Raw genomic sequence first — 27,613 nt, 5'->3', positions numbered from 1 at the left:
CAACATTAACTCAAAATGGATCAAAGACCTTAATATAAGAACTGAAACAATAAAGTACACAGAAGAAAACATAGATACTAAACTCATGGACCTTGGACTTAGAGAAGATTTTATGAATTGGACCTCAAAGGCAAGGGAAGTAAAAGCAAAAATAAATGAATGGGACTATTCCAAACTAAAAAGCTTCTGCATAGCAAAAGAAACCATCAACAAAACAAAGAGGCAATCTTCTGAATGGGAGAATATATTTGCAAACAACACCTCCAATAGGGGCTAATATTCAAAATACATAAAGAACTCATAAAACTCAACAACAAAAATAAACAACCCAATTATAAAATGGGCAGAGGACCTGAACAAATACTTCTCCCAAAAAGACATACAAATGGCCAACAGACATATGAAAAGATGCTCAACTTCATTAGCTATTAGGAAAATGCAAATCAAAACCACGGTGAGATACCACCATCAATAAGACAAGTAATAACAAATGTTGAAGACATTGTGGGGGAAAAGGAACCCTCATACACTGCTAGTGGGAATGTAAATTGGTCCAGCCACTATGGGAAACAGTATGGAGGGTCCTCAAAAAATTAAGAATAGAAATACCATATGACCCAGCAATCTCTCTTCTGGGTATCTTTTTAAAAAGTTTGAAAACATTTATCTGTAAAGCTATATGCATCCCAATGTTCATTGCAGCGCTATTCACAGTGGCCAAGACATGAAAACAACTGAAGTGTCCTTCAATAGATGATTGGATATATACAATGGAATATTACTCAGCCATAGAAAAAATGAAATACTGACATTTGCTACAACATGGATGGATCTTGAGATTAGCACCCTAAGTGAAATAAGTCAGAGAGAAAAAGTTGACAACCATATGATTTCATTCATATGTGAGATATAAAACAAAACAATAAACAAACAAGACAAATAAAAACTCAGAGACACAGACAACAGTTTAGTGGTTACCAGAGGGAAAAGAAGGAGGGGAGAAGGTAGATAAGGGTAAAGGGGGTCAAATATATGGTGATGTAAAGAGATTTGACTTTAGGTGGTGAACATACAATGCAATATACAGATGATGTATTATTGAATTATACACTCAAAACCTATATAATTTTATTAACCAATGTCATTCTAATAAATTTAATAAAAAATAATTTTAAAAATTAAGGCTTTGATACATACTAACAAATTGTTTAAGAAAGATTGCAGCAGTTTATACTGCATTGAGAAATGAATTTCTAATATGAAAACAAGGTATGAATACATTGTATATTGTATATTGTATACAATAGTGTATACAATAAAGAATAATATAGTTACTGTTCCGATAATAACCTAATGTAGAAAAACATTTCTACTCTTTTGATATGCCAAATAAAGTTAAGTCCCTTCCTTTCAGTATCTTAATATATTTCATACTTTGTCATTTTCTTTATCATACCTTCCTGTGATAATGAAATAGTGAAGTTTATAGACTTATAGTCTATGTTTATTAGCTGGATATTCCATTTTAAATTATGACATGTAAATGTGTATGTGTGTGCATTCCATTAGAGAGGAAAAGATAAACAACCTTCATCTATGTTTCCTATGTTTGTGGACTTCAATTGTAATTAATTTTATTTTAAAATCTAATATTCATGAAGATGGCCAAAATGTACAAACTTCCAGGTATAAAATAAAGTAGCCATGGAGATGTAATGTAAAGAATGATGTCTATAGTTAATAATACTGTATTATATATTTGAAAGTTGCTGAGAGTCAACTTTTAAGAGATCTTAAATGTTCTCATCACAAGCAAAAGAATTGTAACTATGTGTGATGATGACTGTTAACGAGACTTATTGTGGTGATCGTTTTTCAATATAATGTTTATGTCAATTACATTTCAATTTTAAAGAAGAAAAAACTTATTCATATATATTTTATGCATCTGTGTTCATCTTTGGTCTGAAGAATGCTTAGTAGATCAGATAGTTTTATGTAAAAAGTTTTATGCATCAAAAAATTGTGAACTTATAGAGGAACTAAATTTGTACTCTTTAAAAATGACTCCACACCAAATAAATAATAGATAGACAGACAGACAGACAGATAGGTCGGTAGATAGATAGGTAGATAGACAGTTAAACAAAAAAGACTCCACACTATTTGTAGATTTTACCCAATGGCAAATTGAGTCCACTTACCACAGTGTCCTCTCCTTTATAAACTGTTTTTGATGCAACATACCTCCCTTTAGTTGACTATAGCTTGTTTATTTTCCTATTCTCATCATAGTAATTCAGTTATAAGAAACCTCTGGAGACTGAAAAAATGCAGAATGATTTCAGAAGGTATAATTAAGCTTTATATGGGTAATTCCTTCTCTCCTATAATAACTACCATTTTATATTTTAAATTTTCATTTAAAAATTTTATTCTGAAAGGCCACATGTTCTTTCAGAAGACTTCAGAGGAGCAAACCTTACCCTGTTAATGTTTTAAGTTGTTCTCCAAATCTCCTGACAGTTTCACCATTTCGCTTTAAATGCTGTTCTAAAGTTGTCCTCATTAAATTGGAATCAAAAGCCACCTCTCAAGGAGCTGGCCTCAGAAATATCACCAGCTTCCACAGTTTCAACTTCCATCCCCAAAGTTTTAGCTATGGTTTTGAGCATTTTTCCAAGAGCTTTTGAGCTGTCTACTGGACATTTCCATGTGCAAGATTCATCATGTCCCTCGTCATTATCTACCGGGCAAGAGTCAAACACTTACCCTAGTATTTAGAGCTCTTTCCTTCTCATCCCAACCTATGCTTTAAGACAGCACTATCCCCACTTCTCAAAGCAAACTGGTCTACTCATGGTCCTGAACCTTGCGGATATTACTGATCCCAAGTGGAATGTCTTCCTCATCCTCTCTACTTATCCTAACCTCACCTTTCTTCAGATCCTAGTTCAAATACCTAAAAATAGCAACTATCTGTACTACACATTTATGGCTTTTCTATTTCCCTTTTCTAGTATAATTATGTTAACTCCCCTACTAAAACTCTAAGCTTCTTGGGGGAAGGTACTGTAACTTTGTTCTTCCTCAAAGTCTGGAGAATATCTTGCAGGGAGCTTAGTAAAAAGCGCTAACATTTATGGAGCATATACTGTGTGCAAGATACTTTGCTAAGTGCTTTCCAAATATTCATTTAATCCATGTAATAAACTTATGAGGTAAATACTGTTATTGTCTCTAATTCCAGGTGACAAAATAAAAATTTAGAAAGGTGATTTTACCTACCCAAGGTTAGAAAACTAACGTCACAACTATAACCAAATATCAGGTTTGTCTGACCTAAAGCTGTCTTTTGGTTAGTGACTCATAAAAACAAGTCCTCCTGTCCTATTTGACTCATACAGCCCAGGAGACAGCTTGAGCTTCAAAGGTGTGAAAAGAGGGCAAATCATGGTTCAGCAACTTTTTTTTTCCCCTCACATTGACATAACGCTTTTATATAATGACCTTTGCCTGGAAACCAGAGATAAGCTATAACCAAAGGATTCCAAATTCCACCTATCAGCAAGACCCAGTCCCATGTCAGAGTGTTCTTAAAAAAAAAAAAAAAAAAAAGCGTGATTGTCTTAAAGAGGATGAATCATCAGAAGAACTGATGTTAGTCTTCAGGATTCTAGACAGCAGGGCTGGTCCATACCTAAAAGTGATGGGAAAAAAAACTTTTTTTGCACAATCTCTGCTTTAACAGACAGTATTAAATAGAAACTGTACATGTTGATGAGTCACAGGGATCATCAGAACAAATGAAAGGGCAATCAATGGTCAGTATGTCTACCCAGGCGGCCCTTGGGTTCTGCTGTTTGAATCCAAGCAGTGTTTGTGTAATATCAGTGCCTTACATTCACAGAGGGGATTAGACTTTACTAAATTCCTTCACCTTTATTATCTCACTTAATGTTAACAGTCCTTTGCAGTGGATAAACAACACAGGGCCCTCATGGTCACTTTTGCAGATTATGCAATACACTAAAAGGCTGGTCAAGGAAGCTAGTGGAGACTGAAATAGAGTACATGCTCTGCTCACCAAACTCACGAACCTTAGAGCTATGTCTGCCTGGAGAAAGAGGCACCTTTTCCTAATTTCCACAAAGGAATTATGAAACAGATGACAGCACTGGGGATGACTGTTGGGATCTGTACTTTAAAGATATGGATGTCAACTATACCTCAATAAAGATAGAAAAATAAAAAAAATAAAGATGTAGAAACCCAGGCTCAGAGATGTTGCAAGATATAGTTAATGATTGGTAGATCCAAGACTAGAATTCAAGTGTTCCAACTCACTAGTTAGCATGTTTTTCCAACTACACCACAAGTCTCCCATTGGTTCAGTTTAATGTAGGCTATCACATGTGGCAGATTGGTATCCTCAGCACTTTGCTCCAAACAGCTGAACCAAAATCCAGAGCTTTTCGGTGTAGCTCTGTCCTGAAGCCATAGCTGTTCTCTTATTGAGGAAGCTGAGAAATAGATATGAGTGTCAACTGTACCAAAAGGGATATTTTAGAAGGATCTCCTACCACTTTTGGAAAAATAAATTAGACTACCCACCCCAATGTTAAAGGTTCATGACATCATCACAGTGGCAGGAAGTCAACATTATTAATATTATGGGAGGTGGCATGTGAAAAGGACATAGGATATAAAATCCAATTATCTAAATTTGATACTAGGATTACCACTTATTAGCTGGCTGGCCCTGGGAGATAACAACAACAAATATTTATTGAGTTAATCCTATTTGCCATGCTATGTACTTTTCTGTTTACATGATGAATAATTTCACACAACTCTAAGAAATATGTGTCTTCCTTATCCTCATTTCACTAATGAAGACACTGAGGCTCAAGGAAGTTCAAGTAACTTATCCTAAGTTACACTGTTGGGAAGTAGAGGAGCTAGGATTCAAATCCTGGCGATACAGTATGATTCTAAAACCATATTCTCAATTTCTCAGTCTTTGTTTCCTCTAGAATAAAAAAGAGATAATAATAACAACCATCCAACCATCCTACCTATATAATCAGTATTAGTGTATATAAAGGCATTTTCAATAGACGGCAAAGCATTAAAGATCAATGTATGAAATCCAAAGCTAATACTGACATGCAGATCGAGTTAATCTGGAAAGTCTACACTCAAGTACACATTTCTTTGCCTTCTTTCCAATTAATATTGGGAGTCAAAGGAGTTGCGTTAAGCCCATCCTTCTGGCAACAATGATCTTGCTATCCAGACATTTATCTCACCTCTTTCCATATCCTATGTTCCTGTGTAGAATACAGTGGAACATAACTTTAAATGGCCAGATTTTATTGATTATTCATTTCAAAATCTGTGGAGTGAATTTCTTCATCTGGTGATGACAACTATGAGGATCACTTAGTCTATAGTAGGCATCTAGATAAGCATTTTACATGCTTTATCAGTTAATCTTACTAATAACCCTAAAAGATAGAAACTATCATTCTTCTCATTTTTCAGATAAGGAAGCCTGGGCTTAGAAATGTGAAATAGTTTGCCCAAGGTGACGTCACTAGTGGGTGAATAAGCTTGGGTCTATTTTGACTCCAAAATTCATCCAAAATTCATGGTCTAAAACTTACTAACTCTCACCCAGGCACAGCCCAGAAGACTACCATCAATGTCCACATTTCTTTACACTCAAGCTTTTGCCTCTTTTTGCTTCCTTTAGTGACCATATTTTTTCTAAACCAAAAGTCAAAATATGTGGTCTGATAATCTACAATAATTAAACTTCAGAAAAATCCAGGACCTTTGATTGTTGGGCCTTTATCTTTCTCCCTCATACCTGATCACCCAAAAAAGCCCTATTCAGAGCTTTTCTTTTGAGCCCAAGCCTGGCTCCTCTTAGTGTTAAATTCATCTCCCAAGTAGAGGCTTCTACTAAATAAAACTCTTCACCCAAAAACCTCAGAGTCCCTTAGAGAATGAGACCTCAATTAGTCTTATTCTGAAAAATTCCTCTCTCAAAAGAAAAAGATGAAAGGAAGTCAGGTTTTCTTTCCTTTTTTTTTTTTTTCCTTTTTAAAATAAGAAGTCCTTAAGACATGCCTTTGAAACATCCCACTCTTCTAGTACTGGCCTCTCTCCCCAGGGAGAGGGAGTGGGAGGAAAAGAGAAGTTTATCTGTTCTCTCAAGGGAGAGGCATTGTTTTGCCTTTCCTTTCTAAAGTGGCTCTTTGTGGCAGTTTGCACTGTAGATCCTCCCAGAGAGGACAAAAAACAAAGCTCAAGCCCCAAACTTCATATGCAGAAATTCACTCATTCAACACATTTATTGAGTACCTACTATGCAGTAGTTTCCCAGTATTCACTACTCCCGCCTTCTATCTAAATGCATGATCAACAATATACAAAAGTAGTTAATAAGAAAAGATCTTCCTACATAGAGGTAGAAGGAAATGGTTGTTGAAAAAATTAAAATAAAAAAAAATCAGAGAAGTATAAATGCTAAAAAGAACAAAAGGGTGATGTGACTGAGATGATCTGGTAAGGTATTTAGATTAGATGGTCATTAAAGGCCTCAATGATGAAGTGATACCTGAATCAAGCTCACACCTAAATTAAAAGGACCCATCTATGTGAAGGTGGTGGAGGATGCAAAGGAGACAGCTAATGTGAAGATCCTTCATGCAGGAATAAGCCTTTAGAGCAAAGGTTGGCAAATTTTTCTGTAAAAGAGCCACATAGTAAATATTTTAAGCTTTACATGTCACATAAGGTCTCTTGTATGTTTTTTGTTTGTATTTTTGTTATAGCTGTTTTAAAATCCTTTTAAAATGTAAAAACAATTCTTAGTTCCCTAGCAGTATAGCAGTAGATCTCTGGAAAAATTTGGACCTTGCCTTTAGAGGAACATCTAAACAATTATAGCTAGAGAGCAAGTAAACAACGAAGAAAGTTGTAAAAGATGAAGTCTGAAAGTTAGGCAGAAGCCAGATCATGTAAAGCCTTTTGGGCTAAGTTAAGATCTTGGGTTTTGTTCTAAGTGTGATGGGAATCCTGCTTAGAGATTTAAGCAGTGCAGTAAAATGATCTGATTTATGCTTTAAAAAGACCATCAGGGGTCTATGTGAAGAATACTCTGTGGTGAGAGTAAGAGTGGAAATAGAGACAGTTGACTAGGTAGTTGTCACATTATCCTAATCAATCAGTTATTATATTTCCAGGCAGGAGAGGGAGAGCATGGTGGTGGCAGATACATAAAAAATTAAACAGAAAGTGAACTGAACACCCTCAGTGCAAGCTCTGTTTATCACTGATGAACATAATCATGGAAGGATTCTTGAAATTTTACTTTAAAATCAAAAGTAATATAAAGAGCTTAGGTTGAGCTGTAAATAGTATAAAGTTTGAGTCATAGGAAAATCTTGGTTACTCACATTTTTAGCAATATTTTGACATGTTTGGTTTCTAGATATTTGACTCTCAGGAAGATCATCTTTTCCTCTTTCTTCCTAGTGAAATGATTCACAGTTTCTCCTCTGGTTCTTGATACTCATTATTTTCCCCCTTTCACCTATATGTATTATAAAGCATACTTAGAATGTTCCTCTCATTTCAAAGTGCACTGCAGTCAACCAAAAGATAACTGTTTGCTTTCTTAAAATCTGAGAAACTTCCGACTTCCCTTGGCAACACCCCCAAAAAGTTCTCCCCATGAGGAGAATGTAGGTGGTTGTCACACTATCCCAACTCTTTTCTTGTTCTTTCTCTATACAAATACTGTTGAGAGTTTTTGAAAATTCATCAAGCTGTACATTTAATTTGCGCACATTTTTTGTATACTTGTCAAGAATTTTTTTTAAAAGAGCTTGAGGAGAATAAATAAAAACAAAAACCCAGACACACACTAAGAGGTTCCGTGATGGCAATCTTTAGAGAGTATACAGATTAGATAGTGTCAAAGGTTGGGTTCCTCAGAGACAGATTCTGAGACCAAGTTTTGCATGTAAATGATTTATTGGGTCAGCACAGAACTGACAAACACATCTGCAATGAAATGAGGAAGGCAGGAAGAGTCAGAGGGAGACACTACTCCCCAGTGTGATTGCAACTGAATACTCAGCAGATCCTGTGATGAGCTCTGGGAGCTGGGATGGTCCCTCAGGCATGTCCTCAAATGAAGCACGGAATCTGGGTCTCTGCATCTCAAATCAGCCAGTCACTGCCTGTGGTCTCCTGAGAGCATAACTTTAGGATGTATAACCCTGAATCCCAAGGAAATGCCCAGCAAAAAACAAAGCTTCACACCATCAAGAACTAAAATTCTGAGCAGCTAAGGGATGAGTACATTAGCAATCAAGAGAGGATTTGGGTTGGAGCACCATAGTATTCACTACAGAAAGAAACTCTGATAGTCTCATATAGTCATTTTTTATTGTTTAATGTTTGCCAGGGCACATTACATTTTACCATGGACATGTAGAATTTTTATTAAAATTCTCTAGTGATTTTTAGTATGCCAAATATACTCATTAGCAGGCCAATTAGTATTTTCATTTAAAATACTAGTTTTACCATGTAATATAGTATTTCGCCATGGGCATGTAGCATTTTTATTAAAAATAAACAGACTTCATGTTCAAATATTTTAGAAACATACTTAAAAAAATACTGCTGGAAAAGTGACTCAAGTGCCATTTCAACTGCGTGTCTCTATGCAGCAGATGATTAAACCTGAGTCATTTTTACTCTTCCTTCTCCCTTATCAAGTCCTGTGACTCCTTCTGTGATAAGACTCCTTCATCTCTCCTTCTCTGTCACTGCCACCAATGCTGGTCCTAATCTCCTCAAACTTAAAACATCTCCTGCATCCAATTTTATCCAAGTCGTTGGGGGTGAGGGGGCATTCTCCATTGCATGACTTGCATTAATTCCCCAAATAGTCATTAACAGTCTGTGTAAGTCACTTAGGGAAATAACACTGAGCAAGAAGACATTACAATCCCTCCATATCTTATGAACATTAATTTCTAGTGAGTGAGAGAGACTTTCAGTAGTCAATTCCATGATAAGTAATTTCATGGCAGTTGTGATAAAAATGCTATGAAAAAGTACCAGATGCTATGAAACCATATGATGTTGGAACCTGGATTAGGGGGTCAGAGAGGGATTTTCTAAAATAAGTAGGTTGAGCCTTAAGGAACAAAAAGATAAAGTTCAAAGGAAGTATGTTCCATGCAAAGAGAATACCATGCTTCTTTCTACCTTCCAATATGAAGAGGAAGAGGCATGGTGTAGTCAAGGAACTAAAGAAGAAAGCCAGAAGCCAGCATGCTAGAGCTCAGGGTTCAGTTTGGAAGCCAGAGAGAGGGGGTAGCTAGGTAAAGTAAGCAAGTGCAATACAAGTCATAAGAAGTGGGGTTTTATTTTACTTTTTAACTTTTCATTTTGAAATCATTTCAGAATTACAAAAATGTTACAAAAAAAGAATTTCCCTATACTTTCCACCCACATTCTCCAAATATTAATATCTGAGATGACTACAGTATAATTGTTAAAATGAAGGTAATAAACATAGGTTCAATACTATTATGTAATTTATAGACCTTAATTTACCAATTGGCCCACTAATGTTCCTTCTAAGAATCCAAGCCAGGATCATACACTATACTCAGTTGTCATGTCTCCTTAGTCTCTTTTAATATGGGGTAGTTCCTTAGTCTTTGTCTTTCATGATCTTGACACTTTTGAAGAGAACTGGCCGTTATTTGGTAACATGTCCCTCAATTTCGGTGAATCTAATGTTTCCTCATGAATAAATTCAGGTCACACGTTTTTGGTAATAATGCCACAAAGGTGATGCTGTGTCCTCCTTAGTGCACATTTTAGAAGGAACATGATGTGGATTTGTCTCATTGCGGTGACATTAACTTTGATCACTTGGTTAAGGTAGAATCTGCCAGATTTCTCCACTATAAAGTTACTATTTTTCCCTTTCTACTTCAATATCTTTCTGACTATGTGAATATCCTGTTTCTCAACATACTTTCACCCACTAATTTTAGCATCCATTAATGATTCTTGCTTGCCTGTATCAATTATTCCTGTGGTGTTTGTTTGCAAGTGGTGATTCGCTATTTTCACCAACCTTTCTACATTAATTGGAATGTTACTATAAGGAAGAATTTTCCCTCCTCCCCGCCTCCCCCCCCCCTTGTTTTTTTTTTTTTTTTTTTTTTTTTTTTTAGTATAGACTCATGAATTCATATTTCATTCTATGGGTTAAAATTCATTACTACTATTATTTGTTATGTTACTCAAAATGTCCTTGATTTGACCATTAGGGTCTCTTCAAGTTGACTCCTAGGTCTTTTTGACACAGCCCCAACATTTTTTGAGCACGCTTCTACTTTCTGGCACTGCAGATGTTTCAGGCTCATGTACTTTTTTGCTCTAGTCTGTAATTAATTTCTCCAAAGATCCCTAGTTCCTTTTATTGGAGATAGCACTAGGTATACTCATTATTCTGTGGAGTCATTGTCTTAGGCCCTCTCAGCAGGTAGAGCTAGAAGGTATATGTATGCACACATCTGTGTATTTTTATCTATGCATCTATAAAATCATAAGCTTATATTGATACCTCCAATTCCAAACATCACAGGGTTCATTCTAGCCTTAGAAGTCTCTCTCTCTCTTTTTAAATTTGCTAAATACTTACTGAATACCTGCCATGGACTAGGCTCTGCGCTAGGCATTGGGGATATAACAGTGAACATAACAAGTATGGTCCCATCTCTACCCTCATGAAGCTTAAATTACAGAAATCACAAATTCTGGATTATTCTCCTTTTCCCCAAACTGCTAAATTTATGCTTTTTACTGGCTCCTTCTCACCAGGATTTAAACAGGCCACAGAAGCACTTTAAGCAGGTAACATGATCAGTTCTACATTTCTTAAAAGGTCATTCTACTCAATGAATCAAAGAAAGAAAGAGTAGACTGGAGAGGCCAATCATCAAATCAGTTGAAGCGGGTGATCAGTGATGAGACTGGTAAGTAGTCCAAGGTAAAAGATGATAGCCAATGGGACTGAAGTGAAGACAGGGGAATGGAAACAAACAAATGAATTTGAGAGATATTTAGGTGGAAAATGGACCATACTTGGTGACTGACTAAAGGACAGGGGTATGAGGTAAGGGAGAAGGATGACTCAAGGAGGACTGCTAGGTTTCTGGGAATGTGTGCATTCACTGTAATTACATTGTAAGTATATGACTAGATGTCTCTTCCATTAAATTGTAAACAACTCAGTGGAAAAGACAGTGTAAGAATGTATTATTCACATTTTTGTATCCCCAATACCTCCTACAGTATCTGGTATATAGTTGGAGCTCAAGAAATGATGTTGAATAAATGATAGAATGGTGATCTTCCTCAGACTTACCAAGTTGAGATTTCAGCTGTAGGGTTTCAGATTAGATGTAATGTCCTCAAAAAGGCCTAAAACCCCCTAAGTAGAGGAAAACTAATTATAGATACAGTAATATCTATACTCCCAAAAGACTGTGTCCTGATCTATTAGTTTATTATGTACACTTTCTCCTCTATCATTAATTCATCTTACCCAAGACGTAAAACCCAGAAGGTATAAAGTAGAAGTAAACATTTGACTATAACAATGAAATTTCACTTTGCATCTGTCAGATCACCAAAAATGAACACCTATTAATTGCCTATTCCTGACAAGGGTGGGAGTAAGAGGAGGCCTCTGTTTCCTCACCTCTCAAATGGGGCTTTGGGGGTTAGGTGAGACGTCTAACCTCAAGCAGGCATTCAGTAAAGGCTGACACTCTGCCTTCCTCTTTACATATCAACATATTCCTCCTTCAAGACCCAATTCAAACCATTCCTCCACAGAAGCCTGCCTGGACCACTCCAATGTGCAGCAACTTCTTTTCCCTTCTCTGAGCTCCTGAGTTACCTATCCGTAAAATTCTTCAAAAATTAATCATGAGTAGTCCTGTGATATCTCTTATAATAAATCACTTTTTTATTTTATTTAACTAGTCACATATTCATACACTATTCTGCAGTGGAGTCAGCTATCCCAGGATTCAAATGTCAGCTTTGCCACTTATTTAGTGTGACTTCATCTCTCCAATTTTCAATTCTCATCTATGAGACACCTATCTGGTAGGGTTGTTGTTTGAAATAATGTGTGTAAAGGGCTCAGCACATGCTGCATGTTAGGTGTTTAATAAGTGGAAGCCAACAAGCACCCAGGGCAGTGGTTAGATCTTTTTCAAGTTTCAAACCCTTCCCAGATATAGCACCTCACAGAGTGCCTCACACATGGGTGGCTGCTGCTTGATATTTTATTTATTTATACTCCACCTTTTCCAAAAAGAATTGAAAGCAGCTAGGTGTTCAATAAATATTCGTTGAATGATTACAGGCCACACTTTCCAGTTACATGTTCTTTCTTTTCTTCCTTCCTTTCTCTTTCTTTTCTTTTCTATTCTTTTCTTCTGCTTTTCCATAATAAGCAAAACACCACAATAGTGACTTTGAAAAGCCTTTAATCATCCTTCATTTAAACCAAGATTTTTTTCTTTTAAAATTTAATTCAAAATATTTAAACTATAAAATACATGCTCATGGTGAAAAATGAAAACATAAAAGGATAAAATGAAAAGTGGGCTCCTCCCCCCATATTCAGTCTCACCATCCAGAGGTAATAATATATATTTCCTTTTATCTTTCTAGAAATCTCCTCACATATACATGTTAATTTTAAAAATAATAATAAAGTAAATGAGATAATACTATAGATAGAATGCACTCCCTACTTTTTTCATTTAACATGTAAGTAGTGTTTATTGGTTTTGGTGTTTAGCAACTACTCTAATTTCTTTAAGTTATTCTTTAAGATTTGCCCTGATTTAGCATCATGAGAATATAAGCCCCACAAGAATATTTTTGTCTCTCTTGTGCTACTCTATCCCCAGTACATAAAAAATACCTGGAATATAAGTAAATAGTCAATAAGTGTTTGCTAATGAATGTCCTTGCTTTTGAGGAATTGCCTTCATTAAAGGTATATTGCCCACCCTTATTCAAGTGGCAAAGAAGACTGATTAGATGCTCCCTCCTTAGATTTTGAACTATGAGCAAAATAAAAACATTTGGAGTTCATTCCGAATCCATATGAGAGCATGGAATGTTCCTGTTAACAAGGTTCTGTAGGGTAGCTCTTTCTTGACTATTTTCAGCCCTGGTTCTCCTGCCTTACTTTCAATCTTGTGAGCTCATCCATACCCTTCCAATGAATTTCCTTTTGCTTAAATTAGCTCAGAGTTTCTCAACCTCAGCACTATGGACATTTTGGGCTACATAATTCTTTGTTGTAAGGGGCTGTTCCGTGCATTATAGTATATTTAGCAGCATTCCTGTTCTCTACCCAACAGATGCCAATAGCATCCCCTAGTGTAACGATAAAAAATGTCTCCATCAATAAACATTCCCTAGGGGTGCTGAATTAGCTACAGTTTATTTCTGTGGAACAACAACAAAAATCCTAACTGATGGCTACAATGTCTTTGGTAACTTTTCATTACTCTATATAGAAGTATATCATTTGTTTCAATAGCCCAGCTATATAATATTATATAGATATGTATTTAGTTATTGAATCAGTCTACTAATAATGGATTTTAAGGTTTTATCTGTTGTGTTTTTTTAAATAACTTTATGAAGATGTAATTCGAACATCATATAATTCACCCATTTAAAAAGTACAATTCAGTGGCTTTTAGTATATTCACAGAGTTGTGCAATCATCACTACAATCAACTTTAGAATACTTTTGGCACCACGAAAAGAAACCCCTGCACACCTTAATTGTCACCCCCCAAAATTCTATCTCCCTCAGCACTAGACAACCACTAATCTACTCTCTGTCTCTGAGGACTTGCCTGTTCTGAACATTGCATATAAATGGAATCATAGAATCTGTGCTCTTTTGGACTGGCTTATTTCACTTAGCACACGTTTTCAAGATTCATCTGTGTTGTAGCATGTGTCATACTTCTCTCTTTTATATTGTTGAATAATATTCTACTGTATGAACGTAACACATTTAGTCCATTCATCAGTTGATAAACATTTGGTTTGCTCCACTTTTTGGCTATTATGAATAGTGCTGCTACAAACATTCATGTACAAGTTTTCATTTCTCTTGGGTATATACCCAAGGGTAGACTCGCTAGGTCATATGAAAACTGTTTAACATTTCAAGGAACTGCCAGACTGTTTTCAAAATGGCTACACCATTTTATCTTTCCAACAGCTGTGTACTGGAGATCCAATTTCTTCACACTCTCACCAACATATTATTCTTTACTATAGCCATGCTAGTGAGAGTGAAGTGGTATCTCATTGTGGTTCTGATTTGCATTTCCCTAATGGCTAATGTTGATGAGCATCTCTTTAGGTGCTTACTGGCCATTTTTATATCTTTGGAGAAATGTCTATTGAGATCCTTTGTCTGTTTTTTAACTGGATTATTTGTCTTTCTATTATTAAGTTACAACAAATTTTTATATATACACTCTAGATATCAGTCCCTTTTTGATTATATGATTTCCAAAATTTCCCCCCATTCTGTGGGATGTCTTTTCACTTTCTTTACAGTATCGTTTGCAGCACAAAAGTTTAGAATTTTGATTGTCAGTCTTTCAAGTAAAAATAGATGCCATAAGCAGCAAGTTCAGCCTGCATCTCAATCATGTAAGTGTTTTTCTCTGAGACAACTCTCACACTTTGGATGCAACACAAGTGTGTATATTTCCCATTTCATCACACGGAATATTAAAAATATGTGTATCCAAAGGTCAAGATTTAATAAAATATTTTTTATTGCTTAATCAAGGATTTTTAAGTGAACTTTTGTTTTGACTGCATGTGTGTGGTGGTGAAGAATATATAACCAAGAGTACAGTTTGGTGCTAATGCCTTAATAATACTAAGGTACAAGCAGTTTCATCCACCATCAGTGTAAATGCAATGCAGTGAAAAAGGCATATAATGTGTTAGTATTTTTGTGAAAATTGCCTCGACCTCAAATACTCCCTGGAAAGGTTCTCAAGAAGCCTGAGGGGTCTGGTAGACCACAGTTTGAGAACTGCTGCTCAATGATATCCATGTTTGTTTAAAAGGGAAAATAATTTTACATATACATTTTCTCATAATATTGATACTCCTAGAACAACATACAAAAAGGAATATGCGGTGTGTTATCCTGTGATTTTTACCTACCCTGACACATCACTGTATATCCCAGAAAAACAACTAAGTGGGAGGAATTTAGGCAGGAATAATGAAAGGAAATGGGTCTTCCAACATATTTATGAGAAGAAAAAGGCAAATTAGTGGATGATGATGTTTTGTAAAATTATTTACTCTTTATAAATATCCATTCCATTAGAATTCTATTCTCTGAGTAGCAAATAAGATAGACAGGTTTTAGACTGCCCTCTACAAGTGGCCAGTGAAGCCTCTGTCAATTCAAAGTAATCCTGTAGATGCTACCAGTAAAATATATTCCGGGGACCAAAATCTCCCCATAAAAGTCCTTTAGAGAGGTCCATGGACATTACTGGAGAACTACTTAGCCTATCTAAGGATCTTCAAGAACTGATAACTGTGTTAAAGCAAACTTGAAAATAGTTACTGACCATGGCCAAGTTACTGAGACCTAGCCCAGACCTAACATCTTTATTTCCAATTCTCACATGTATATCACTGCAAGATGAATTCCCCTAAATCACTCTCATCTTTTCTCAAGAACTTTTAGTAATAATTAAGAGCTAACACCAATAGAGCTCTTAATCATGTGCCCAGCATTATACTGAACAATTTAAATAAAATTTGTCATTTAATCTTCCCAGTAACACAATGAGGTAGGTTCTATGATTCTCCCCCAGAGAGGGGGAAACTTTGGCTTAAAGGGATTCAATAACCTGCCCATAGTTGCTGAGCTTTTGAGTGGCAATGCTAAGAACCAAACCTAGGTTTCAGTTGAAGCTCTCAACCACTGCAGTATTTCTACAGAGATAACTTTGATCTAATAATCACTTAGGGAACTTGGTGATTAAAACATCACACACACACACACACACACACAAAGTTCATTGGGCACAATTACAAGGCACATGGATCAGAATTTCTAGGGCAATTCTTTGACTGAATCAGGCTTAAGAATCCCTACAAGTTAACTTATTTCCTACAGAATGAAGTAGATTTCTTAAGTCTAAACTCCTCCTCGCAGGATTCTAGGATAAGGGCAAAATTCCTAAAACTGGCTTTCGAAACTCTTCATGATCTGTCTCACCTGAGTGACCCTTTCGGTCTCATCTTGCCCCAAGTCTCGTCTGTTCCAGTTTCTCCTATTCATCATAGGACTTTCCTTTACACAGTATGCACATACTGTTCTTCGGCCTGTGAAGCTTTTCCTTCCTCCCTTTATCTAGTTAACCCCTGCTCTTCTTCAGGCCTCAGCATAACGTATAATTGCTGAGAAAACCTTTGATCTGACCTCTCTGTCTAGATCGAATCCCTACTTATAATCTCTTATAACACTATGTACATTTGGAATTTTTAAGATGTATTTATGTGATTATTCTCCACAAAGGTAACTGTGCTGTTTTGCTCATTATTGTATCCCCAGTACCTAGCTTAGTGCCTGTTCAATAAATATTTGTTGAAAGATATTTAACTTTTAACTATGCTCTACTTAACCAGTCAACCATACTGTTCACTCTTACTCGAGAGACCTACAGTTCTAGTTACAAAAGTTAACTTCTCTGTCTATATCTTTTCATTCTTATCCAGACCCAAGATCCTTCTCTACTTCTTCGTCTACGTAATTCCTCCCATCGCTACAAGGTAGAGACTAAATTTCCCTTGTTTTACAAAGCTCTCTTTAATGCATCAGCCCATAACTGTCTCCTCTACATGTCTACATCGCTCTATTTCTATGCCATTCATTTGGCACTTTATCAAATGCTGCCATGTGTGATTACATAATATTGCATATGTAAGTACCTTGTTTTATTTTTTAAAATATAAGCATGATTAGGTAGTTATATCTTGAAGGGTAGTTATAGTTTAATTTGCTACAGGAGTACCAGGCACATCATCACTTAAGTCCTCTAGAAACAACTGCTCAATGAATTAATGAAGAACTTTCTGTGGCCTGCAATTGACAATTTGCCTTTAAGGGAAGCTGGATAGTTTATATCATCTTTATGGAATACCTTCAGAATTCATTTTGGCAGACAGTTCAAAACAAGTGTGATGGGAGAAGATTAATATACAATTTTAAATTTCCTGACATTTAGAGCAGTTCCATACTCAGGTATTTCTAAATCCATTACCAAATTATTAATATATTCTATAACTCTTTAGGATAACTCTACACTGTCGATCCTTGTTTTTGTCCTCTGAACTTTGAAGAATATTTAAATATTTTCAGTAGATTAATTTCTATTTCAAAACATATCACTGAGGAAAATTTTTTTTGGCTGTAGTCACATTGTTATTCTCTTGGCTGAGTATCATTTGTCATAAACCTTTAACCCCATGTAAAATGCAGGAGTGCATTTTAACTCATTTTGGGGGGCGGGTAAGATTAAGGTTTAAGTAATTAAGAAATTTTTCTTCAAAATCAGAGAGTAAATTATAATTCCAATTATTCTGAGTCTTATTTGAACATGCAAGAACCAAGAAAAACAAAATTAACAGACGATATTGCAATTCGGGGTATATATGTCAACCGTTTCAAATGCAAGGAATTTCATGAGTTTTATCAATCATGATTTTTGCTCATACTAATTAAAAATACTAAAATTAAAGTTAGATAATAAAACTTTGTCAGTTATCTGTTTCTCTTTAGATGTCCTTATGAACATTTTATATGTAGCTAATTACATTTTTTAACAGCTTTGAGATGTAATTCACATACCAAAAAATTCACTCATATTATGTGTACAATTCAATTTCTTTTAGTGTACTTATAGAGCTGTGCCACCATCACCATAATCTAATTTGTTTTACCTTAAAATTGAGATATAATTCACAAAGTTGTATATCCACCATCCTAAAAAGAAACTTCGTGTCTACTGGCAGTCTCTCCCCATTTATCTCCAACCCTTCCAGCCCTAAGCAACCACTAATCTAATTTCTGTTTCTGAATTTGTTTAGGCTTAACATTTAATATAAATGGAATCATACGGTATGTGGTTTTTGTGGCTCCTTTCACTTAGCAAAACGTTTTAAAATTTATCCATGTTGTCGCATGTGTCAGAACTTCATTCCTTGTTATCGCTTAATAATATTCTATTGTATAGATATACCACATTTAGTTTATTCATTCATCAGTTGATGGGATATTTGAGTTGTTTCCACTTTTTGATTGCTAGGAATAATGCTGCTATGAACATTTGCATATGTCTTTTTGTAGCCATATGTTTTTACTTCTCTTGGGTAGATACTAAAGAGTGATATTACCAGGTCAGCTGCTAATCATACTTAAGATGAAAAACAGCATTTTCTTTTCTTCTATTTCAAAATTTTTCTATTTTTTGACACAGCCAGGAAACAGAATTTTCATGAAAATGTTAATATCCTTTTTTAAAAAAGAAATAATAAGGTTAATCTGCACACAGTTTTGCTATCAACAGAACTATGCATATTGTTTTACAATTTTGGGTTCAAATAGAAATTCTAAGATGAGGTGAGAACTCCTTTTAATGTAAATCATAAAACTAAATTGAGTCTGCACTGGCCTACTTAATCAATATGTCAATCAAATTCTATTCTTTTGGGCAGTATGTATATATTCATCTTCTTGTAGCTGACAACCGCCTAAGAGATAAATGCACAGTAAGGGAGGGCTTATGCAATAGGAGGAGCAATAGAAATTCTTAAAAAAAAAAAAAATCAAACACTCTTATTAAATTAAACACCTACTCCCTCCCCTAGCAGGGGGCCTGTTTCTCATTTCAGGAGAAAAAGATGAAACATTAATTATAATTCCTCATGTAATTTCCCAAAGCCTTTCATAAATTGGAAGTCAAATAAACTTCTGGTCACATGTTATTTTTGTTTTCTTTTCCCCCCAGCAATGTACACTCTAGTTCGAATATACTCAGGAAGCAAACTTTAAGCAGTATTAAGGGCTGCCTGTAAAATTCTACATTAAAAAAAAAAAGCTTAAAACACATTTTAATTTTTTAAAAAATCAAATATCTTGCGGCAGAAATTAGGCATAATCAAGGGGAAACTACCAGAGGTCCCACCAATCAGAGCACTAGAGAACGCCACAGGTCGTCCAAAAGACGCATTCGTTTTAGCCAACAGCTCTGTCCTCCCGCCAAAGCTGTCCCTGGAGCGTCAGAGAATAACTCAACCAGAAATTTACGATTTTTCTCTTTTGATCCCCCACCCCGACACACACACACATCCACCTGCTTGAAGGTTGCGGCAAGACGAATAGAAACGGTTAACAGTGACCAGCAGCAGCAGAGAAACAAATACCCCTGACGACCTACAGCTGAGTAAGCAAGAGCTGTTTATTCACGAACATGTTCCATTTGGAGACTGTAGGCAAGCCTTTGAAAGCCCAGGCACAATTTAGAAGGTTCCTAGAGAGGGAGAGAATAATCTTTTCTCCCCAGCCTCCACCCCAGAACACACACCGAGAGTCTCGGGAGAGAACCAGCTGATCAACGCAGCCCGTGCCCACTTGCCCCCTTAGGAATAACCACACGCACCACAGCATCAAACCCCTTGCGGGGTTTGTGGAACTCCCCAGATGAGCTCAGACGCGGCAAAGGTTGGCCCCAGAGCCAAGGGCTCAGAAAGCGCTGACACCACGGCCGGGGCTGAGGACCCCGAAGAGAAATGGCCCTTTTGCCCCCTCCCCTCACCTGGCTCTGTCCCACCTGAGAGCAAATGCTGACGAGAAAAGAAACAGGCAGGGAGGGCTGACCTTGTTGCTACTGACAGTGGAGCGGCACATCCTGCTGCTTCCTGAAAAGCGGCCCGAAGGACATTTTCCCCCCTGGAGGAAGGAAACGGGAGGGCGCCGGCCGGGCGGCGACGGGCGCGGCGGTGGTCGGGGCGGGCTGTGCAGCCTCTAGCGGGGACGGTCCGAGGACTACATCTCCCAGGCTGCTCTGGGTTGCCTTGCGTCGTGACCCCGGCGCGCACGGAGGCGGTGACTCTTACCTCACAGAGGTAGCTCCTCCGCCGGCAGCAACTCGGCGCCCGCGGTCCATGGACCGGAACCCCGGGCCGACGGGCAGGAACCCGGGCCGCAATCGTCGCCTCCCCGCCCCAAGCTCCTCCTCTTCGCTCCCCACCGCCTCCTCCGGACTCTCGCAGGCTGCGCACTGCCGCTGCCGGGCTCGCGGAGCCGCCGGGAGAGACTGGGTGGCGGGTTCGCGGCTGCTGCCAGACTGAGGCCTACTCCGCCACCTCTCAGTGCTATTGTCCCTGGGCCGGGCCCTGACCGAGTCCACTGGCAGGGTGCGAGTGCGCCGGCTCCGCGGAAGATGCCGGACCAAGCCCTACAGCAGATGCTGGACAGGTATAGACGGCTTTGGGGGAGCACGCGAGCCGCGGACAGTCGCTCTGGCCCTACCCGCGCACGTCCTCGAGGCTCTCGTGAGCGGAGCCGGGCGTGCGGGGAGGAGTTCTACGACCTGGGGGCCGGGTGAGGGGCAGAAAGTTTGGAGTCCGTACTTGGGGGAGGACAGAGGCGGCGGCCTGGGTGTGTAGACTTAAAGCGAAACTTAAAGAGTGGCGTCTCCTTTTGTTGGAACGCCTTTTTGCGTGTTAACCCGCAAAATTAGTTTCTTTTTCTTTTTCTTACTCTCTTCCCTCCCCTTCTCCAAACGATGTTATAACGTGTTTGTCAGCGATGTCACTGACAAGAAGAACCAGAGTATCTTCCAGGGGGAATGATCCTCCTACAACTTTAAGACTCTTTCCAAAACCGAGGATAAGCATTCTTTTGGAAAGCCTGATAGGCTGACTTCATTCCTCCTCCTCCTCCCATCCCATCCCCACCCCCCATACACTGTCAAGAGTATCCGCAAGGGAGCATTAACGGTCAGACCAGAGTAGAGGTTATGGAAAACATCCATATGCGTCCAACATTGAACACTTAGCATATTTTACAACTCGTTGAGTTCACTGAGAAAGTTTCATCTTATGTTGGGGCCATTTACCTGTTCCTGGTGGCTTTCCAGTCGGTAAAACTTTTTGTGAAATTGGCTGCATCGTTCTCTGCTGTTCAAATTCTTGTCCATGGGTTATCCCAAGAGTTTTCGGAGCCTTAATCCCCTATTTCCTCTTAGCCAGGTCAATTTCCAGACTTAGCCAGTGCTAAAGGCTGCTAATACATAATGTTTGTGGTTGCTTATAACTCGATGGACTACTTGCCACCCGATTCAGCAAGTGGTACTGCTCTTTGTGCTGAGTAAATGTCCATCTGTAAACTATTAAATGAAAGGCCTCCCTTAATTAAAATTATATCCAGTTAAACGCTATTTGGATCTGCTCCACCCAGAACACAAATCACTCAAGAATACATCTCTCAGAGTGAGATATTTCCTTTGGAGCTTAGAATTTTGAGACATATAAGTTAATAGAAATCATGTTACTGACTTTTTCAGTTGGGGTGACCCAGTGATTAATACAGCTGACCTTGAGGTCATCTTTCAGGTCAGATTATATTGGCTACTCCTTTTTTATGTAAGTCTAGAAGCTCTTTGAAGGCAGAAACTTATTATTTATCTTGAATCCTAGAACAGAGCCTGGTATTCAGTAGGTCTTAATAAATATTTGTTTTGTAAACAAATGCATGACTTCTTTTTTTTTTTTTTTGGTCATTTTCCCCAGTTGTCTAGTTGGGTTTTTCTTGTATTACAATTTAGCATACTGGTAAACTGCATAGGACTACTAAAATATGCCTAGAAGAGACCACCTCCTGCTCTATTCTAATGTAGGATAATTAAATATTATGTAATTAAATATTTTTTCTTCTGAAGGCCTACTGCTTTCACTTTTACATAGGTGACTCTTAGAAAAGTTTTTATGTTCAAATGCTGACTTGGCTTTTATATGCTCCTTGGAGATTTCCATAAGAGTGAAAGGCCAATACATACTAGTAAGACATTTAAAACTTCTCAACAGAAACTTGGAAATTCTGGCTGCATTCACTGAAGCACATACTGTAATACTGGCTTACACTCATCTTCTGTACATTTTGGTTTTGCTTTAAGGTAACAGTCAAAGATCTTTATTGTCTAAGTCAAAAGTTGGCAACCTGCCTTCAAGTTAGAATCACCTGGGGAGCATTTTAAAATATGGTTGGATGCCTGGCTCAAAACCAGTTAGATCACAAATTTCTGAAGGATGGGGCCTGAGCATCTATATTTTCAAAAGCTTTGTAGATGTTTCTGATGTGGTTGAAAACCACTACCTTAAACCTTAAAGAGATTATTTCATGATAAGAGATAATACAGTTTAGTGAAAAAATAACGTGCTAATTTAGAGACAAATCTTGAAGTTTTCATTTTGCCACTTAATAGCTATGCAACTTTGGAGTCAAATTCTGAGGCTATACATCATTTATAAAATGAGAAGATGCTATCTCACAGGGTTACATTAAATAAGAATACATATAAGTACTTTATAAAACAATAAAATGTCATTCATATGTTAGGCACACAGACGGTACTTAAGATTCTAGTGTAACAAATCATTGTGGCAATTTTCTCCCCATCTCCTTTATATTTGCTACCATTTTAATCTGGGCTGGCCCGATATGCAAGTTGAACATGCCGATATGCAAGTTGAACACAAAGATACTTGATGGGTTCATTTGAAGGATACTGACAAGCCCAATAGACTAAAATATGTCAGCCTATTAGGGCCCAGAATTCTCGCCATGAATTTGGCTTCCCCCCAGCTTGGTCTTTGGGTAGCAATTTTTGAGGCACAGAATTTAGCTCTGAAAGCTGTGCATATGTTTATTTCTTCAATGTTGGTTTTATCCTTGAGAAGACTAAAGAAATGTGTGTAACACATATTTTTCTTTTTCTTCTAGGTTAAAAGTTAGGTATTTTATAGTGAATTAATTATTAAACATTTGTATTTATTGAATTTAATAAATATTGAGTGCCTATCTATGGTTGGTACCATTCTAGGCCCTTGATAACATGATAGTGAACATAACCAAAAATGCTCGTATGGAGCTTAAATTCTAGTGAGGTTTGTGTCCCATAAACTCAAATAAATGATTATGTTTAATTGTAACATGCATGGTATGTTCAGTTTATACCACTTAATCTTTCAGGGTTTTTAAACTAATGGCAACTTAATAACAAGTTAAATTGCCTTGTCTTTTGTGAATAACTAAATTTAGCAATTATTTATCTTGATAAATTTTATTGTAGTATTTGTAGGTGGAAAGTATATGTAAAGATTTTGCCTTTCATTTTTATAAACAGTAAGCAACTGTTGTGTGTAAATTTATTTGAGCTTTTTAAATTGCTGTGGGTAAATAGTTATTTGAGGGTAATGGGAAAGGGGGTGGTTTACAAGTGTTATTAATGATTTGGGGGTCACACAGATCATTGCCCCGAAATGATAACCATTTATAAACTCAAACCCTTTATATTAGGCTTTCTGAACCCTGGTCAGTTTTTCTTTCCTTCATTGCCACACTTTTTTCAGGAGACATCTGTTCTATATCACAATTTACGTTCTCATTTTATATTTCTCAAATTTCTCAGATTAAATGTATAGAGAATACAAAGAGTATTCTAACAAACTACAGGAATGGACCTTCGGTTCAAAGTCTGGGCCTACTAAGAAATGTTTCTGGAAATGACTTTCATGTACCCTATCTTCACAGTAAACACTCAGAAATTTGTTGAGGTTGTTTTGCTTCACTTGCACCTGGTGAGTAGGCAGGAACTGTAGCCAGTGTTCCCCGAATAGTCAGATGAAGCAAGGAAAATAATCTGCTCCCTGCCCCACTTCTGCAATACAAAGTGATTTAGAATCTTCACTTTGAGAGGATATTATCAACTGCAGATATACATCCCTTTGGTGAATGAACAGTATTCTGGGAACATGCTATATTTATCTTCTGATTTATATAATCATCTTAGTTTCCATTAAAGCAACTTCTCATTCTCTTAGTTGACATCTTTTCCTTAATCACCTCTATCCCATTTTGACAATTACAGAGTAATACCTGGAATTAAAAACCATTAGCAATTAAGTTATATTTGCTTCCATCTATATGTAAAAATATGGAAACTTCACAGATAAAGCCCCTTTATCTCTTCTGTATGGGACTATCCCCAGTCCCATGTCATCTCATCATCTCTACTCCACTATCATAAATGGGTTTATATTTTTCCAGTCTTCTTTGTTTAATGCTTGTATGTATAGTATATATAATAAATAGTTTTGTTTTTGTTTCTAAAATTTAAATCAATCTACATTTGCTTTTTTAAATATTGTTTTGAACTCTGACATACAACAATTAAAGAATATATATATTCATTATCTTAACATATCATTCTTCTTTTTAAATCCATTCCTCCGTTAATGACCTTTAGGTTTTTGTTTTCTCTTTATTATTTCTCCTTATAATTTGACTTCCATTCCCCTTTATTCTTAGCTCTACTAAAAATATACTAAAGGTCACCAATAATTTCTTAATCAGTAAACCTAATGACTTTTTTTCTTGGTTCTAATGTCTAATATAATGAAGATGAAACTGATGGCCAATATCCCCTAACTTCTTCAAACTATGTTCTATTATACCATACTATTTCTTTATCTTGTGCTTTCCCCCTCCTTATGTATCACCTTTCTTTTACTCCATTCAGTTACTTAAGTATGGTTCAATCTTCAGCACATAATCATTATTCTCTGAAAAGTGTACCCCCTTATCTCACTTGCACTTCTATTTGATGTGTCTTTTTTCCTTATCTCTTTCCACATTTTAGTGTATCATTTCTAGCTGCCTAGTAGACATTTCCACTTATGTATACACAGTATTAATAGCACCTTATCTAAACTACTGATATTTCCCTGGCTTTACTTATCTTGACTTCCCAATTTTTAGTCTTTGATAGACCTTTCTTCTAGTCCACCAGCTGTAAAACCTAAATCTACTTGCTTATCAAATATCGTGGCTTCTTCTGCCTCTGACTCCAGTTTTTCTCTTCTACTTTGACTTACAGAATGTCCTGGCTAATGAGAATTAGCCAGGACATAAGTATAATCATGTCATTTCTGTGTTTTAAAATCTGCCATTTTCTACATCACCTATAGGGTAAACTGTAAACTTTTAAGACCCCAGTGAAAGGGTTTAGATCTACTAATATAATCCAACCCCAACCTACCTTAACCATACTCCACTTCCTTGTCCTCTGAATGTATCCTGCTCTTTAATCTCCTGATGTTTGCTTTAGACAACTTCTCTTTTAACATGTAGCTAACTCTTACCCATCTTTTAATGCAGCTCATATATCACCTTGAAGCATTACACAACTCCTTCAGACAGAATGAGTTATTATTACTTCCTGTGTTTGCATAGAACCTTTATGCGTCCATTATAGTATATCACATTGTATTGTAAATATGGTAATGCACTTGTTCCATGTCTCAGAGCCTTCCACACTCACCCTTTACCACCACCACCTTACACATTCAACTGGAAGTTCGCTGGCAACAGAAACTATTCCCTATCCTATTTCTCCAGAAGGACCTGATACATTGGAAACACTGTCGAATCTCAGTGTCTTTTCATTCTTTGACATATCAGTGCTTAGAATAATTCCATAGAACACCATTTTAAAAATCATCTCATTTGCTCAAAACCTGTATTTTCTTATTGCTTATTAAGTTCACATCCTTGAGCCTGGCCTTCAAGACCCTGCATAATCACATTTATTGTTTTTCCTATTATGTTCAAGACACTGAGTATGGGGCTGGCACCAACTACCTTTTTAAAGTGTTACTTCTCTTTAAGAATGAGTATGTAAGTATGTGTCTTTTGCCCAGGTCAAACTGATTTGCTCATTGTCCTCTAAATGCGAGGTATTATTTTCAACATCTTGTCTTTTAAAGCTCTACTCATTCTTCAAGACCCAGCTTAGGTTCTGCCTTATTTAGAAAGCTTTTCTAACTATTTCTGCCAGAAATAATTTTCACCTTTTCTCCAGATTCACGTAGCAGTACTTTACATGCCATACATACATGCCTCCCAACTCTTTACATTGCATAATGCATAAGATGATAAGAGATGATAGTATTTATATGGCACATTGGAATAGACTGGAAGGGGTTTAATCCCTGGTGAAAGCTTATGACTGCTTAAAAGTACCCTAGCAAAAATGAAACATCATTTCTTGTACTGGCTATAATTTCCTAAGAAATGAGAAATGGAAATTTTTATTAGAATACATTATGCATGTGGCAGCATGGTGCAGTGAAAAAAGTTGAGTCAAGGCCTAGATTGCCTCAGTGCCTCTACTTAACCATGAGGCCGTGACAGATTATGTTACCTCTCTGGGCTTTAGTTTCCTTACTTATTTAAGATAAAAATAATTATGTTTGCAGAATTTATTAAGATCATAGACAAAAGGCACAGGATGGATATATGTCAATAAATAATTCCTTTTATTGTGGTATATTTCCCTTCAGCTTTGCCCTTTGTTAATATATCATGATTGTGGTTATATCTCTTTGATGAATCTAGATACTTCCAGTCAACTTAGATGAACAAAGAAATTTTTAGTCTTATTGGTATAATTCCTACTCCAGAATACATGGGATATGATGCTTTTAATCCTGAGACAAAGCAAGCATTGTTAAATGGAATCTTCCTTCCATTAACCAAAGTATGGATCTTTAAGCATGTTCTAAACTAAAGTATTCTCTTACCATACAACAATCACGCAAATATATTGTTAAGGCACCATATATAATAGAACAGCAGGAATTTAAAAGCTTGTTTCATTGCTCTCTCCTGTATCCTGGAATTGTATTCTTTTACACTCCAGTTTTTATCAAAGTGATCTCTAGAATAGAAGCCTATGGTTTCCCAGATGTTTCTAATAATCCAAAATAAACACCTGCAATTTGAATCTGCAAAGATAGATTACTGCCAGCTGTGTACATATCTATCTTGCTTAGTTAATTTATGTTCCAGCGAGAAACTATTTTGTTGATAAGTTCCCCCCCTTTTTTTTCCCCACATACTTTTTAAATAATTAACTTAGTTTATCATATCAACAGTGGAGACTCACAAGTCAACCCTATGAAGTAAGGTTATCTTTGTCATCCATCCTTTCTCAACTGATTTGTAATATCTTTATCTTAAAATCTTTCTATTCCAACCACATTGGAATTGTCCATGACCACATGTTCATTTCTATCTCTGAACTTGTTGATGCTATTATTCTTATTTTGAATACTCTTATTTTTT

At 36.7% G+C, this 27,613-nt stretch overlaps 2 protein-coding genes across 2 annotated transcripts in view; one reads left to right on the top strand and one right to left on the bottom strand.

Annotated features, from left to right (window-relative positions):
• Window positions 1–20,239, bottom strand: part of CPEB3 (cytoplasmic polyadenylation element binding protein 3) — a 172,863-nt gene extending 152,624 nt beyond the window's left edge. Inside the window, 1 exon segment of the mRNA XM_023531442.1 lies at window positions 20,037–20,239. The gene's annotated coding sequence lies outside the window, so the exon portion shown is untranslated.
• An 83-nt stretch (window positions 20,240–20,322) lies between these two features.
• Window positions 20,323–27,613, top strand: part of MARCH5 (membrane associated ring-CH-type finger 5) — a 49,701-nt gene continuing 42,410 nt past the window's right edge. The window contains exon 1 of the mRNA XM_011361572.2: window positions 20,323–20,683. Coding sequence (XP_011359874.1) covers window positions 20,649–20,683 — 35 coding nt within the window. The 5' untranslated portion in view covers window positions 20,323–20,648. The remainder of the gene's footprint in view (window positions 20,684–27,613) is intronic.

The sequence above is a fragment of the Pteropus vampyrus genome, unplaced genomic scaffold, assembly GCF_000151845.1.
Source record: "Pteropus vampyrus isolate Shadow unplaced genomic scaffold, Pvam_2.0 Scaffold68, whole genome shotgun sequence".
Taxonomy (NCBI): domain Eukaryota; kingdom Metazoa; phylum Chordata; class Mammalia; order Chiroptera; family Pteropodidae; genus Pteropus; species Pteropus vampyrus.
This window is presented reverse-complemented; position numbering and strand designations above follow the sequence as displayed.